This window comes from Plutella xylostella, chromosome 20 (genome assembly GCF_932276165.1).
Source record: "Plutella xylostella chromosome 20, ilPluXylo3.1, whole genome shotgun sequence".
NCBI classification, from domain to species: domain Eukaryota; kingdom Metazoa; phylum Arthropoda; class Insecta; order Lepidoptera; family Plutellidae; genus Plutella; species Plutella xylostella.
Window position 1 is genome coordinate 5,699,432 of NC_064000.1, and position 15,895 is coordinate 5,715,326.

Here is a 15,895-nt window from a genome sequence, read left to right on the forward strand (position 1 = left end):
TTAACTATAAAATTCATTAATAACAATAATCTTTTAATTTAATTTGAAATATGATTTTAAAAAATTGAAATAATAATAATAAGTACATTAGCGCACTTACATAGGTAATTTTCATAGGTAAAGGCGTTTTATATCATTAAGTACACTTAAAATAGCATGAGTATCTCCTAAACTAGGCAAGAGCCTGTATCTTAGGGATACTTACATTATTTAGTTGCCTGTTCGTGTGCGAGTTATTAAAAATTACCAATACAATGGTTTTACTATTAAAAGATTAACAAAATATGAGCTAATTATAATAATGTGAAATATAGGTAGGTACTAAAATTTAAACTAAAAAAAATCCAAGGAAGGATTGAAGCATGACTAAATTTACATAAAATATAGGTAATAAAACAATAATTGTTACTGTTAGAGCCAAGGTTTGAGCAAGTTTTCAGTATCATCGTAACTTAGTTTTAAAAGAAATTCGGTGACTATATTTTTACACTCGTGCTTGTTGTGGGAGTAAATACCGAGTTGTTTGTTTATTTTATTATAGATACGAGCGCTTTGATGGAAGTAATTTTGTCCAGAAAAATAAGTTCTATGTTTTGTTGTGGGAATAATATTCTTACCTGTCCTAGAGTTAGAATACCTTGATACCATTTCTGTCGATAGAGACGAATGTCTACGCAATACTACCTTGAGCACATAAAGCTGCCGGACTGTTAATAAATTACTATCTAAATAAAGTTGCCTAGTGGAATAGCGAAAGGGTCTCGACATCATCACCTTTAACACAGCTCGTTGGGCTCTTTCTAGTTTCAGAAAGGCAGTTTTACCTGCCCCTCCCCAAACATTGATGCAGTAATTGAGAGTAGACTGCACCAAGGCCAGGTATACCATTTTTAAGGTCTCAGGATCAGCAGCTCTGCGAAGGCATTTAAAGACTGACATAATTTTCCTTACTCTATTAGTGAGAGCCTCTAGATGGACATGCCAGTCAAGCCTTTCGTCGATGTAAATGCCTAGATACCTTGCAGAGGCAACTCTTGGTATTATATTGCAGTTGCAGTTTATTTTCGGTGGTGTACATTGATGAGCAATAATTGTAAAATTTGAGTCGGGCTGGTATCTTTTGTTTAAGGAGAAAGCTATGTAGTTGGTTTTTTTTAAGTTTATCGTGAGGAGATTAGAGGACAGCCAAAGCATCACTTGTCTTAAAGCACTCTCCGCGTATAATTTCACTGCTGACCAGTCAGAGCCATGAACTATCAGGGCAGTATCGTCGGCATACGTGTAGATTTCACAATTTGCGAGCTCCATTTCACACAGCTGGTTTATATAAATCTGAAATAGAGTCGGCCCGAGGATACTGCCCTGTGGAATTCCATAATTGATGGTGGCTTCGGAGCTTACATGAGCTCCTATTTTAGTGGACTGAGTGCGATTTATTAGGTAATTTTTAAATATATCGAAATCTCTAATGCCTATCTGTTCTAGCTTCTTCACAAGCAAAGGAATAGAGACTGTGTCGAAGGCCTTGGAGAGATCTAGGAAGATAGCTATGCACTTATGTTTGCTATCTATATGTTTAACTACTGATGAAGTTAAGGCTGTGACTGCATCCTCAGTAGAAATATTTTGTCTGAAGCCGAACTGATTATCAGATATGGTATTATATTTGTTCATAAAGTTTACAATGCAGTTATTAAGTATTCTCTCCAAAACCTTCGACAACGCCGTGAGGACTGAAATTGGTCGATAGTTATCAACGCTATCCTTATCACCAGCCTTATGAATCGGATGGACGATTGCTTTTTTAAAAGCTTGTGGGAACACTCCTGAAGAGATGGCTAGGTTGCATATATGAGTGATAGGAGGAACGAGTACTTCTGTGGATGATTTTAAGATTTTTGATGATATGCCATCCCAGCCCACTGCACAATTGTCTCTAAGATTTAAAATAACAGTTTCTATTTCAATAAAATCCAAGCTAAGGATAACCAGAGACTCTTTAGAAGTCCGTACATTATCAGTGTTGGGAGATGAAGATGGCTGTATAATTTTGGCGGCGAGACTTTCTCCAATTTGAGAAAAAAATTGGTTTATGTGATTAACTGATAAGTTAGGACTGATGCAGGATTTTAATAGTTCGTCAGGGGGTGAGATATTTTTCTTAGTGTTTGAAATAGACTTAATGGTTTTCCATAATTCTTTAGGGTTGTTTTTAGATCGAAGTAACTCAGATTTTTCGTAATTAGTTTTAAGATTATGAAGTAAATTTGTACAGAAATTGCGATAGCGCTTGTAAGAAATTTTTAGTATTATATTATTTGGATCTTTATTGACATGTTTGTGCATTTTATCGCGGTTTGCGATACAGCGCAGCAAGCCCGTTAATTAATTAGTATATAAAAGTCTCATATCTTTAAATTAACACTAAAGAAACATAATTAAATCTATCCGCCATTAAAATCTAGATCAGAAGTTGAGATAATTGATCACATAGCTCCTTATGTTTTGCCCATTGCTTCACTTGGCATTCTCTGAAAAACAAAAGCAAATCTAATTAAGAAAACGGCCTGAACAAAGTGAAATGGGTGAGTGAAAATTCTTGATTAAGGTGTTTACCGAGCTAACTTATTAGTAACTCTCGTAGCTGTAAATGGTAGAAGATACCTAGCATTCGTATACAATAAACCACCAACCTGCCACAATACCATTCGCTAGAGCACCTTCCACACTTCCTCCCCGCCTGCTCCCCGCAGCCCGCGCACCGCCCCCCCTCCAGCGCCAGCGCCGCGTCCCCCGCGTAGCACTCGAGTAGTCGCCGCGCCGCGTCGCGAGATGATGATGAACCGTCCACGTGGAAGTATTGTAGTTGGGCTTTAGCGATGGACTTGGCGCGCTTGTGGACTTGCTTGAGGTATTTGTCTTTTATCTGTGGATGCATTGAAGAAGTGTGGATGATGAAGGAGCAGTAGACTGGTCATCCAGACGAACAGAATAGGTACCAGACGTGATAGGGTAGAAGAGATGACGAGGTGGAGGGGGTCACAAATAGGAGAAATCACTTAGACGACCAAGAAGAAGGTTTAAAGTAGGTAGTTAAAAGTACGACCTTAGTAGTTAAAAGGCATGGGACCAATGAGCGCTCATGGGGATAACGAATATTTGCTAGTTATTCAGTATGCCGCTGCCGCTCGTAGATTAACATACGATATGAAATAAAAGACGTTACATAGACATAGGTAGGGGAAGACCTAAGATTAGAGTAGATAGGATGAGTCCGATGTTTTTATTATTCGTTGGTTGTTTACCTATTAACGTTTAACGTTACATAACTCACCTGCGGAACTATTTCCACCAGAGTGCATCCAGGGCTCTTGACCCCGTTAGCCGCGAGCCCGGCGCAGTCGCCCACGGCCAGCCGACACAGGAACATCTTCAGCTCAGCCAGCGGCGGGATCTGGTCCAGGACCGACTCTGATAGCTTACTTTCCAGCTGCGTGAGAAAATATAAAGTTGTTAGACGTGCTTGGGTATGAATTTAGCTAAGGTTAGGAATACGCTCGGCTAATGATATTCAACGCAAGCCATATATCATAAATAATTATTCGATATAGCGTAAATGAGAAAGTAGAATATGTGTTACATACATCGCTAGATGCCGCTGTCAGTACCATCCACCATGAGCTCTACAGGTAGTAGGTTAGGTTTCGGCAAGTTTTTGCAACACCCTGTATATCTTACATCCAAAGGCACAAAATCCAACGCACCCTGCAGAAGGTAGCCCGGGCGGTGTCGTCGATGCGGTAGTGCTGCGCGAGCCGCGGCTGCAGGAGCAGCTGGCGCAGACACAGCCAGAGCTGCGCCTCGCTGCGGTGGAGCTCGCTAGATGGCGTTGACGGCACCCATTTGCCCGCTGCAATGGCGAGAAGTTGTTAATTAATTGTAAGTAGATTAAATGCCTTGTACCTAGAGGGGTAGTGAGAGCTGCTTTGCTGCAAGTTTCGCTACTCTGAGCAATCCTGCCGAAGCTATAGCATGACATGACGGGAAGGAAGTTATAGGTCTGGGGTTTAAGCGTTGCACTCTTCAATTGCATTAGCGGCCCACTACGTATTTATTTTATCTGCCAAAGTGGAATAGTAAGCCGAAAGTGATTGAGTCAGTAGATCATCCTGAACAACTTTGACTGCATGAAATTCATTTGTAAAATGACCCCCTGAGAGGGACCCTTTTTGTTGACATCGACTAACACAAAAATAATGTCTATGCTACTCACACTCAAACACCTCCTCGCCCCGTCTCCACGGCTGGGCCTGCAGCAGCAGCGCCAGCAGCGCGGGCGCGGCGTGCGCGCGGTAGAGGCCGCTCGCGATGCACGCGCCGCCACTCACCGCCTCCATGTGCTCCGCTATGTAGCTGGAGTAGTTATGTAGCTATAGATGTTGTGGTGTGCTAACTACTATAGACTGACTCACATTCAAACACGTTGTCCCACCGCCTCCATGTGTTCTGCTATGTAACTGGGGTATGTATGTAGTTATAGAGATTGTGTCTATGCTACTCACATTGATATGCAGATAGCTATGTTGCCATGGTGAAAGCCCAGTTGTCCAGTGCGTCGGACTCTTATGCAGAACTAGACTGGTCTTTTGCCGTATTGCTAGTGAGATTCGCGCCTGTTGCTGGTGCGCTTGACGTAATACGAAACAGTTGTTAGGTCAATCGAGGAGGTACAGGTAAGCGGCAGAGAAACCTGACCCTCCTCAAGAAGCATTGTTACTATGAGAGGGGGTCAGGTTTCTCTGCCCTTGACCGTACCTATAGCATGGTATAAGGTTAAATGCTATTGCGCCTGAAGCTTATAGTCGAAGTGTTATATAAGACTCACACTCAAACACCTCCTCGCCTCGTCTCCACGGCTCCGCCTGCAGCAGCAGCGCCAGCAGCGCGGGCGCGTCGTGCGTGCGGTAGAGGCCGCTCGCGATGCACGCGCCGCCACCCACACCCTCCATGTGTTCCGCTATGTAGTTATGTAGCTATAGATGTTAGTATGGTATGCTACTGTGGCTGACACCTCGCCACACAATCAACAGATGGCGCTCGGAACGCAACACACATCAAGTATAGAAACGAAGCAAATCTCTATTAAATCCTAAATCGTGGTATCGAAGTTTCACAGCTACACTGCAATATACATATACAGAGCCCCAATGCTAACCGTAGGGCAGTTGCCCGCCAGGCCACACCACATCACTCGGCCTGGTCGGACGATCCTTCCTTTGCCATAGGGATGCGCCAACACTCCAGCATCTCCATACTACTATAGACTAACTCACATTCAAACACCTCCTCCCCCCGTCTCCACGGCTGGGCCTGCAGCAGCAGCGCCAGCAGCGCGGGCGCGGCGTGCGCGCGGTAGAGGCCGCTCGCGATGCACGCGCCTGCACCCACCGCCTCCATGTGCTCCGCTATGTAGCTGGACTAGTTATGTAGCTATAGATGTTATCATAGTATGCTACTCATGGAGGTATAAAAAAAGACGGAAGGAATCTCGCTAATTAAAAAGTGAGGCACCCAAAGTAAGTCAGTTTCATTTTTACCCGCCACACACACAATCACCATTCACACACAGTAAGTCAGTCCGCCGCCGCGCGCCAATCACGTCGCGCCTACGCACCCACACACACTCTCATGTCGCCGCCATTGCTGTGCCTCAATTTTTAGTTAGCGAGATTCCTTTCGTCTTTTTTTCTGCTTCCATGATGCATGATGGAGTTATAGTTGTTATAGCGGTATGATACTATAGACTGACTCACATTCAAACACCTCCTCGCCTCGTCTCCACGGTTCAGCCTGCAGTAGTAGGGCCAGTAGCGCGGGGGCGTCGTGCGTGCGGTAGAGGCCGGTCGCGATACACGCTCCGATGCCGACCGCCTCCATGTGCTCCGCTATGTAGCTGGACTAGTTATGTAACTAGCTACAGATGTAATTATGGTAATTACTATATAGACTAAGAACTCACACTCAAACAGCTGGAGTACTTATGTAGCTATAGATGTAATTGTGGTGTGCTACTATGACTCACATTCAAACACGTCGTCCCACCGCCTCCATGTGTTCCGCTATGTAGCTGGAGTACTTATGTAGCTATAGATGTTGTGGTGTGCTACTATATACTGACTCACACTCAAACACCTCTTCGCCTCGCGCCTCCATGATATGCAGATAGCTAGTCTGTTGCTGTGGTGAAGCCCACCTGTTAACCAGTCATGGTTGACAGTCTCTGATTGCCGAGGGTTCGTCGGACGGACTTATAATTTATGTAGAATAACACGACACTAGACTAGCTTTACAATAAGAGACTCACATCACTCACATTCAAACACCTCCTCGCCCCGTCTCCACGGTTCAGCCTGCAGTAGTAGGGCCAGTAGCGCGGGCGCGTCGTGCGTGCGGTACAGACCGGTCGCGATGCACGCTCCGATGCCGACCGCCTCCATGTGTTCCGCTATGTAGCTGTGAAAAAGTGTGATTGGAAATATTATTGTGGTAGAATCGCCCTGCAGATAAATAACTACTTACCTACTAAGTATGCCTTAGACAATTTTTCACTTCTTCGTGAAAAACATACTCTACCTGCTAACTACTGTACAATCGTATTGAATGGAGGAGCTAAATATGCCATATACATATATGTGTATGGCATATTTGAGTACCATATATGTATATATGAGTACCATGACGTATCTAACTAATATAAGAATTATTATACGCTATATACGTACGCTAATTTGTTGAATTCTGACTAGGTAGTACATGGTTAAATTCTGACTAGAAATTATGATGGAACTGATGTATAAATAGGTGACTAGGTGGTAGGTACATAAACATAGTTAACCCTCATTTTTGCTTATGCCGTAGTCGGGAAAATAGCTACGCTCCATCTAGTGGCGAACTTACGCAATTAATTAGAAATGCTTAACTTCTTACCGCACAATGGTAATGCATCTCATGCTGATGTCAAACTGCAAATCATTCTTCTGCCGCGTCAGTTCTTCAAGGGTCGATTCCGATAGTTGTTTCTTCACATCTTCAGGCTTCAGGTAGTCGGAGCTAGAATTATGAAAATAATAGGCATAAGTAATTAAACTGTTGAATGTTTTTTTCTAACTACCTAGTCCAAACAAAGTTACAAAGTCAAAAAAGTTTTTTTTAGCCTTCTCTTTTGAATCTTTGGATATATGTTTTCCATGCCATAGGCCTACTATTCAACTCAACAGAACATCATTATTGTAAAGGTATACTTTTTAGTGTAAACTTGTATAATGCGTAGTATGGGACAAAAGTTTAGCCAAGTCTTGTCACGAGCATCTTATGCCCCATGCTACGTGTGCTCGCGTTAACTCACTTGATAAGCCCCACCAAAGCCGTGAGCTGTTCAATAGCGTAGTCGAGGAGGTCCACGGTGACGTCACTGAGGCACTGCGCGCCGGCCTCGTGGAACAACGCCGTCTCTAGTAGACCCACCGCCGCCGCCTCGTGGTACAGCTGACAAAGAGTAACTATGCACTTAATGTGAGTACGTAGGTATATGTACAGGATGATAAGGCTCTCATTCACAGGCGCACCAATCCGCCGAACCAAATCTGCGTGTGAATGTGTGGGTGGGCGCGGCTCGCGGCTAGGCGCGGCGCTCGACGTCTGGAGACGTAGGGTTATGTTCTTTGTACAAGGCTCAACAAAGTTATTCACAATCGAATAGACTACTACTCGGCGTTCGTGTAGTGTGTGGACGATGACGGATTTGTTCACGGATTGGTACATTTGTTCACGGATTGGTACTGCTCGCGGTGCGTGTATAGTGAATGGGGTGCTTTAGATTAGTGTTGCCACGAATAGTGAAATGGCCGAATACCGAATACCGAATATTCGGCGACGCTGCCGGCCGAAGCGCCGAATATTCGGCCGCCGAATATTCGGTGCTACAACCTGTTTTTTTTGTTCCTGGAACTGCTTTGAAGAAGTCGCTACAGATTATATGAGAAATGCTAATTATTAGGAGGCAGAATGCTGTGGCAAACGAGTTGATTTTTATTTGATAATAGTTCGCCTTGATCGGATGGCCGATCCTTACAAGTGGTGGTCAGCAAACAAAAAACAATACCCGAACCTTTTGAAATTTGCAAAAACTTATCTTTTTTCACCTGGAAGTAGCGTTTATAGTGAGAGGTTATTTTCTGAGGATGGTTACAATGAAAAACGCAATCGTGGACTACCAAAAAATGCTGAAATGCTCGTTTTTATCCAGCACAACTTACTACTGATTAGGTCTAGGTACCACTCAAAAAACCTACTTAGCGAGATATATATAGCTCTGGTACAGTCTGTCTTGATGTACTGCATTCCAATATGGGGAGGCGCTGCAAAAACACGTTTCATAGAATTAGAACGAGCCCAGCGTGCTCTCTTAAAAGTTATGTATTTTAAGAAGAAGCGTTTCCCGACTACTGATCTTTACAAAATTGATAATCTACTCTCAGTTAGAAAATTGTATATCCTCTTAATTACGCTAAATCAGCACAAAAAATTACAATATGATAGCGCCATTTATAGTAAAAGAGTCAATTTCAGAGTGACCACGATTCCACAGACTAAATCTAAATTTGCAAGCATACAATATAGCTATCGATCAGCTTTCCTTTATAATATGATAAATAAAAACATTGGCATTTACAATAAAAACTTCTATGACTGTAAAAAATATATTATAAACACACACACACATACATATTTATGTACATACATACTTTTATATATATATATATACACAAACACGAAACTATATAGACTTGCACACTTTGTACACACTAAAAATTTTCCTTTTGTTATTTTTGTTATTTGCATCTGCATGCCTTTTAGAATTTTGTTTTTAGTATTTAATTGTTAGTAAATTCATAGCAAAATTGTTAAATTAATGTGATAAAACTAGAACCTTTATATGCGTACAAAATAAGTATCTATAGGAAGAGCGGAGTCTCCTGGCACAGGTGTTTGTAATACTTAAAAGGAGGCTTCAGCAACTAGCATTTAAGCATATTTTTGGTTAACGTAAATAAACAATTTTGAATTTTGAATTTGAATTTTGAATTTTGAATTAATTTTAAGTACTAAAATGTTGTGATTTGTAAATAAATACACAATTTTGATTAAAATAACAAGTAATTTTTACATGATTTACTATTCGGTATTCGGCCCGAATAGTACGCACTATTCGGCCGAATACCGAATAATGAAAAAACTAGCCGAATAGGCCGAATACCGAATAGTTGCCGAATATTCGTGGCATGTCTACTTTAGATGGTATGAGGAGGTCCACGGTGACGTCACTGCTGAGGCACTGCGCGCCGGCCTCGTGGAACAGCTGCCAGAGAGTTGTGTGTAATGTATGTACGTAGGTATCGTACAGGGTTTTAGATGGCGAGCCGAGAGGTAGAGTATGTAATGTGAGTAGGTACCTAGGTAGGTATAGGTACTTAAATATTAAAGTCAAAGGATAGAAATAAGTTTCTACATAAATGGTTGATTATATCATCCCTTTTGGACACAAACTTCCTTCTTTTTAGGGGTGGTTACAATTTAACAACAACTTACCACCATATAGATCCCGAAAGTGGTGGCTGGTTCTGGCTCCAGTTTCAAGATCTGAGGGTAGATTTTTTGCCGCCATACTTGAATACAGATCGCCTCGTGGACCAACACGGGCAACTAGAATCATTTAAAATAAGCGTAGTTAGTTAGGTGCATTGCGGGAATAAGCACAATTTACATCTACTAATAACACGCACTAAACAGTGTGTGATCCTGATCCATACAATATAATTATGTAAGTATAAGTTAATAAATGAATCAGAGATAAGTAATTTAAGTAAGGAGTTGAAATAAATATATCTATCTAACTAACTAGTTAGTTCTTACTTAGGTGTTTTTTTTTATTGAAAACAAAATAAAAGTGTTTTCGGTACCTTTCCCGCAGAAATAAGTGTTTCCTTGGTAAGTTCCTCCCCCATAGATGTCGCCTCCAAAACCGCTTGTTGATTCAATTTTTGCAATCTTATATGCCAATCTACCCAGCTGTGCAAAAGAAATCATCAGGTATAGCTACCAAACAATTGTACAATGTTACGTATCGCTGAAATTAATGAAAACTTACGATTGATTTCCAATATCCTCTATACTTTTCGGTTCCATGCTATCGATACATAAGTTCAGTTCGCCAACTTCTAAGGCACTCACGGCGATAGTTTTATCAGCCATTGTAATGGTTTTTCAAGCGAATACTTCTGTAAAATAAGAGAAAGAAATAATAATGAGTGCGGAGTATAGTCACTAGTTTAGGGTTTAGGACTTTAGGTTGACAATGACAACTTGACAACAAACAGACAACAATTTTGTTTGTTCGATAAACATTTCAAATATTCGCGGCACTGGAAACACTATAAAATGTTACCTGTGTAAAAAAAACTGGATACGTTTTGTTTTTAAAGTTATCATAGACCAATATTACAACAGACACAGAATATTATGCTCAATGAGGCGTCGAATCTCTCAGAATAAGGCGTGAGTACCCAGTTTTTTTCGTTTTGACAGCGCCATCTATTTCTCCAATAATATAGGTACACTTTTTTTTATTAACAAACGTTTCATCATTAACATCATTTCTAGCCTGAAATAAATGACTATTTATTTATTTATTTTTATTATTACGACGTCAGTAGGTATCTATATTGATGGAGCCAAAAATAAAAAGGCAGTGGTGGTGTATTCAGCTCTTTTCGTTAGAGAAATACTTATGGTTCTTGATTCAACCCGAAACTGAATTTAGAATACCCTGTCAGCTTTCAAAGCTTAAAAGAATAACAAAAAAATATTGGCTTTTGCAGATAGTTCCATTGCCACAAAATATGATGCAAAAAAAATGTTAGTGTGACCAGCATAAAAAAATCTGTTCAAAATGGCAGCCACCGGATGTCAATTTTTCTTGTCTTTCTTTTGATAACTTGACACACGTGCCGCGTGGAGTTTTGCCCCGCAGGTTGATAATTATTTAGTTTTATACGTTAAAATTGGTGCTATTTAGGTGATACTAGAATAAGAAGTTTATATATTGTGTCAGTATTTGAAAATAATCATTGGATATAGTGATTTTGTGATAAAATACACTTGGACATGTTCGACGGCATGCCGTGCTCTTCACGTATCGTTTCTTCTCATTATTGTTTACTATAAACCTGATCCTTTCACGATTCATTTTGCCATGATATTCCTTATATTTCTTTAAATTGTTGATCCTAAAAGAAATCAACTTCCTTAAAATTCAAATTCTAACCTCTTCAACCATGCAGTGTCGACTCATGCTCTACCGCCTACAATTTTACCTCTTTCTTTACTTTCAATGATTCTTGACTGTAGTAACATAGCCATACATGCATTATTTGTGCATTTTTACTGCTAAAGTATGCTCCTTTCCTCCATTTCTTCAGTTTGTTGTGTCCACAAATGTCAAAAATATTCTAACCTCCTCATCAATATGTTGTCCAGCACTATCATATTAATCCAAGTATCTGACTATCTTTCATGGAAATAGAAATATACTTGCATGCTATCTTTCTTTTTAAATTAAATCATGATTCACTAGCTCAATTACTGAACCAAACATCTGTTAGCCAGAAACAATGAATGCAAACGCACCATAGCAATTAACATCAGCAGTGTGTCTTCTAAGCAGTGATTTTTCAAAGTGACGGTTATGTTTCCAGCACAATGGTTGCCACTACAGCGAAGAAGCCCGTGAAGGGTAAGGAGGACAGCAAGAAGCTGCCCGCAGTCCCCGAGTCAGTGCTCAAGCACCGCAAGAGGAGGGAGGCTCTCCGCACCAGACGCGTTCAGGTTAGAGAACAACACTAGTATCCAGTTATTGCAACACCCTGTATAGACAACACATGTATCATACAATACCAGACAAAATTATTAACGGACATAAGAATATTGAACATAAAAAAATTGGTAAAACCATTTTAAGTGTCCCCTACAGTTATTTGTGTGAATTTGTAGTCTCAAAGGTTTCATTTTCCTTCCTGAATGTCGAATTGTACTGGTCTACATAATGTACGTACTTCAAAAAGAACTTTTCCCAAAATGACCTTTTACCTTAGGAACCTTTTGTTTGTCAACATTAAATTAATATCTTACATTTTCATAAACTAAAGTTTTCATATGGCTACTGTATTGTTTGTTTTGGAAATAGAATGATATTTTGTTGTCTAATAGGATTATGTATTGTTAACTAATTATGATTCTTATTGAATGGCATAGTTCATCTGATAAAAAATGCTGTTATCTTTCAATTCTGATTTACCACAGCTGTCAACATTTCTGCCTAAATATCCCTTCCAATAGTAACAAAATCCTCTCCATCACCAGGTCACCCTCAAGAGGCGCACAGCAGCACTCAAGAAGAGGAAAACTATCTTCAAGAGGGCCGAGGCTTACGTCAAGGAATACCGCATCAGGGAGCGAGATGAGATCAGGCTAGCCAGACAAGTGAGTTTCAATTATCTTCAATGAGCTTTATTATTTATCACTTCATGGAAATAGGTCACTATTGTTATTAAATAATTATCAAATTCATAAAATAAATAACAAGTCAATGTCTAATGTATTTGCTACATTCAGGATGAAGATAATAAAAAAATGAGAACCAGTAGCCTCTCATATTATGGGAAGTGAAGGCACTAACATCTAAATCTACAATTTGTTACTGTTGTGTATTGGTGTTATTGATGAAAAACTTGCATTTGTATAAGCAAACCATAAGTGATAATAAACACAAAGTTATTATGGCCAAAAAGCCAAATTCTGTATGCCCAATTATGCTTCATTGGTAACAACCTAATCTTTCTCTTTCCAGGCACGCAACAACGGTAACTACTATGTTCCCGGAGAAGCCAAATTGGCCTTTGTCATCCGTATCCGTGGTATCAACCAGGTCTCACCTAAGGTAATATTCCCGAATATTATGAATTATGATATTGATACATACCTAATAAGAAAAAACATCTACAGTAAATCTTAGAGGTTACACTCTCTTTTTGTAAACTTCTCCTTCCAATCACAAGTGAAAGTGTGCCCCAACATTGTATTCCTGTGTAATGGCTCCTCCTTACTTATGTTTCGCTCAGCACGAGCCGCCCCCGCCCTGTGTGGGGAGTGGCACATTACGAGCGTAGACTGACGTGAGTGCCCCTATGGTGCCTCGGCCATATGCCGAGACCTACCTTCCTAGCACTCAGACATTTTGTTTATTATACATACAGCCAACATAAGTGTCAATTAAAGTAAAATATTGTACATATAATATCTGTACAGCTGCTTATTTTGTAAATGCTGGGGAAAGTCTTATTGCCCAAATGTTTTTTTTTTGCTATAAATGAATAATTGAATGCTAAAAATGAATGAACCCATCATCAACTTAAAGATATCATTAACAAGTCACAGATAGACAGTTTTATCTGGGTCTTCCCTGACGCCCATCACAGCTTGACATTTTCCTGCCCACCAATGGCACCAATCTTATTCAACTTATTATGTTCAAGTGGAAGTGTAAACCAAAACTTTAACCTATATTCCAGGTCCGCAAAGTGCTGCAGCTGTTCCGCCTGCGGCAGATCAACAACGGCGTGTTCGTGCGCCTCAACAAGGCCACCGTCAACATGATGCGTATTGCCGAGCCCTACATCACGTGGGGATACCCTAACCTGAAGAGCGTGCGCGAGGTGAGCTAGATTGTTTATTTAAACACAGTTACCCTTGAGAATTAAGCTGTGGAATTGGTTATTAAGCCTATTCAGAGGCCTTCGAGCAGCTTGAAAACATCTTACATGCACTTACCCAATACTCTGAACACAAGCTTGCTTGTGTTGGAGTCCACCCACCCATACTCGGCCAACATAGTGGACTAGGCCTAAAACCCTTCCTTCATTGGAAGGACCCCATAATGGTTTGTGGTGATAACCCATGGGAATTATGGGATGAAAAGTAGCATACTCTGAGAATCAGTGTCCTACATACTAAATTTCATCAAAATCTGTGCAGTTGTTTTTATGTGAAAGAGAATCAAAACAGCTTGCATCACGTAATTTCATAGGGGTAGTCCATAATAGTGTATATTTCGCTCAGCACGAGCCGCCCCCGCCTTGTGTGGAGAGTGGCACATTACGAGCGTAGACTGATGTGAGTGCCCCTATGGTGCCTCGGCCATATGCTGCGACCTACCTTCCTAGCACTCAGACATTTTATCACTGTATAAAATCGAAATATTTTCGGTACCATGGTATTTAAATTTGTTTTAGCACAAGTAGAATTTGTAGAATGCAATAAGTGGGAAAAGCTACAGCACTGGGCCTCCTAGTTAAGTGCTAGTAAAATACAGCTGAATTTCCATAAATTGGACAAGTAAAGATGGACTATTCAGACCTCAATAAATGTTCCGAGTCAGTCAACTATTTCATACCTAGAGCGATGCATCCTCCTCTTACGTCTTTTAGCCCCTCCCCTATGTCTGAAAATGTTTCTGTATCACTGAGGTACTGATTTAATTTTTTATTCTGTGTGACTCACATTACCCTCATCCCCACAGCTGGTCTACAAGCGCGGATTCGCCAAGGTGAAGGGGCAGCGCGTGCCGATCACCTCCAACACCATCGTGGAGGACAAGCTCGGCAACAAGGACATCATCTGTGTGGAGGACCTCATTCACGAGATCTTCACCGTCGGGGACAAGTTCAAGGTGGGTTTTGAAAGGAAGACTATCAAGTATATCAGTTGTGGCTAGGACTAGAATAGAATATAACTTTATAATGCACAAAAATTAGAAGAAAAATATGTATAATAGGCGGCCTTATCGCTATGAGCGATCTTTTACAGGCAACCTTAGTTAGCAGACTAGCTTCGAATCCTACCATTATTTGGCATACCTGCATTATGTCAAAAAATCGTAGGATTGCTATTGCAGTTGGTGTGTCGCGTGTGTATGTATTTAGATTTCAATGGAGATTGTCCCCATCGAAAAATAATGATGCTGTTGAACAGGCATGGTAATTGTCTCATATTAAAGTGCTGCAAATTCTTATAAATCCAATATGTAGTAGCCCGCCATGGCCATGGCTAGATCCAGTGTATCATCTGATTTAATCACTATTAAGGTGAAACTATTGCTACACTTATAACTTCCATGAACTGACTGCAACTGCTATTGAGGATATATTTCGCTCAGCACGAGCCGCCCCCGCCTTGTGTGGGGAGTGGCACATTACGAGCGTAGACTGACGTGAGTGCCCCTATGGTGCCTCGGCGACATGCCAAGACCTACCTTCCTAGCACTCAGACATCTGTATTACCTTCTCAGTGTACTTACTGTAAAGTTGAAACAAAGTTGACACGCGGTCAAGACACATTTGGTGCATGTTCAGTGCGGAGCTTAGTAGCGGAGCGGTGTGCGAGGCAAAAATCATCCTTAGAGGGGATTTTTTATGCAATCTTATTATAGTAAATTTTTACCTCGCACACCGCTCCGTTCCCCTGCTCCGCACTTGTGGACAGGCTGCCTTAATCTACTGTAGATTTAAGTAAAGCGTAAAAGGTTAATTAACACATCCATATGTTTTGGTCCACAGTACGCCAGCAACTTCCTGTGGCCGTTCAAGCTGAACAACCCCACCGGCGGCTGGCGCAAGAAGACGATCCACTACGTGGACGGAGGAGACTTCGGGAACCGCGAGGACAAGATCAACGAGCTCCTCAGAAGGATGGTTTAAGAATAAATAGAGTTAATACCTATTTG

The 15,895-nt window shown here is 41.0% G+C and overlaps 2 protein-coding genes across 2 annotated transcripts; one reads left to right on the top strand and one right to left on the bottom strand.

Moving 5' to 3' along the window:
* Positions 1 to 2,393: 2,393 nt before the first annotated feature.
* Positions 2,394 to 10,390, bottom strand: LOC105384681 (zinc finger MYND domain-containing protein 10). Its single transcript, XM_048628376.1, has 10 exons — positions 10,208 to 10,390; positions 10,020 to 10,128; positions 9,649 to 9,762; positions 7,406 to 7,545; positions 6,988 to 7,110; positions 5,799 to 5,953; positions 3,765 to 3,910; positions 3,335 to 3,490; positions 2,694 to 2,926; positions 2,394 to 2,531 (listed from the first exon to the last, which is right to left on the bottom strand). The coding sequence occupies exons 1-10, from the start codon at positions 10,309 to 10,311 to the stop codon at positions 2,462 to 2,464; spliced, it is 1,350 nt and encodes a 449-aa protein (XP_048484333.1). The 5' UTR covers positions 10,312 to 10,390; the 3' UTR covers positions 2,394 to 2,461.
* A 546-nt stretch (positions 10,391 to 10,936) lies between these two features.
* On the top strand, positions 10,937 to 15,891 carry LOC105387235 (60S ribosomal protein L7-like). The gene is made up of 7 exons (XM_038109358.2): positions 10,937 to 11,089; positions 11,814 to 11,943; positions 12,478 to 12,597; positions 12,965 to 13,054; positions 13,686 to 13,829; positions 14,693 to 14,842; positions 15,729 to 15,891. The coding sequence occupies exons 2-7, from the start codon at positions 11,818 to 11,820 to the stop codon at positions 15,867 to 15,869; spliced, it is 771 nt and encodes a 256-aa protein (XP_037965286.1). The 5' UTR covers positions 10,937 to 11,089; positions 11,814 to 11,817; the 3' UTR covers positions 15,870 to 15,891.
* Positions 15,892 to 15,895: the final 4 nt, after the last annotated feature.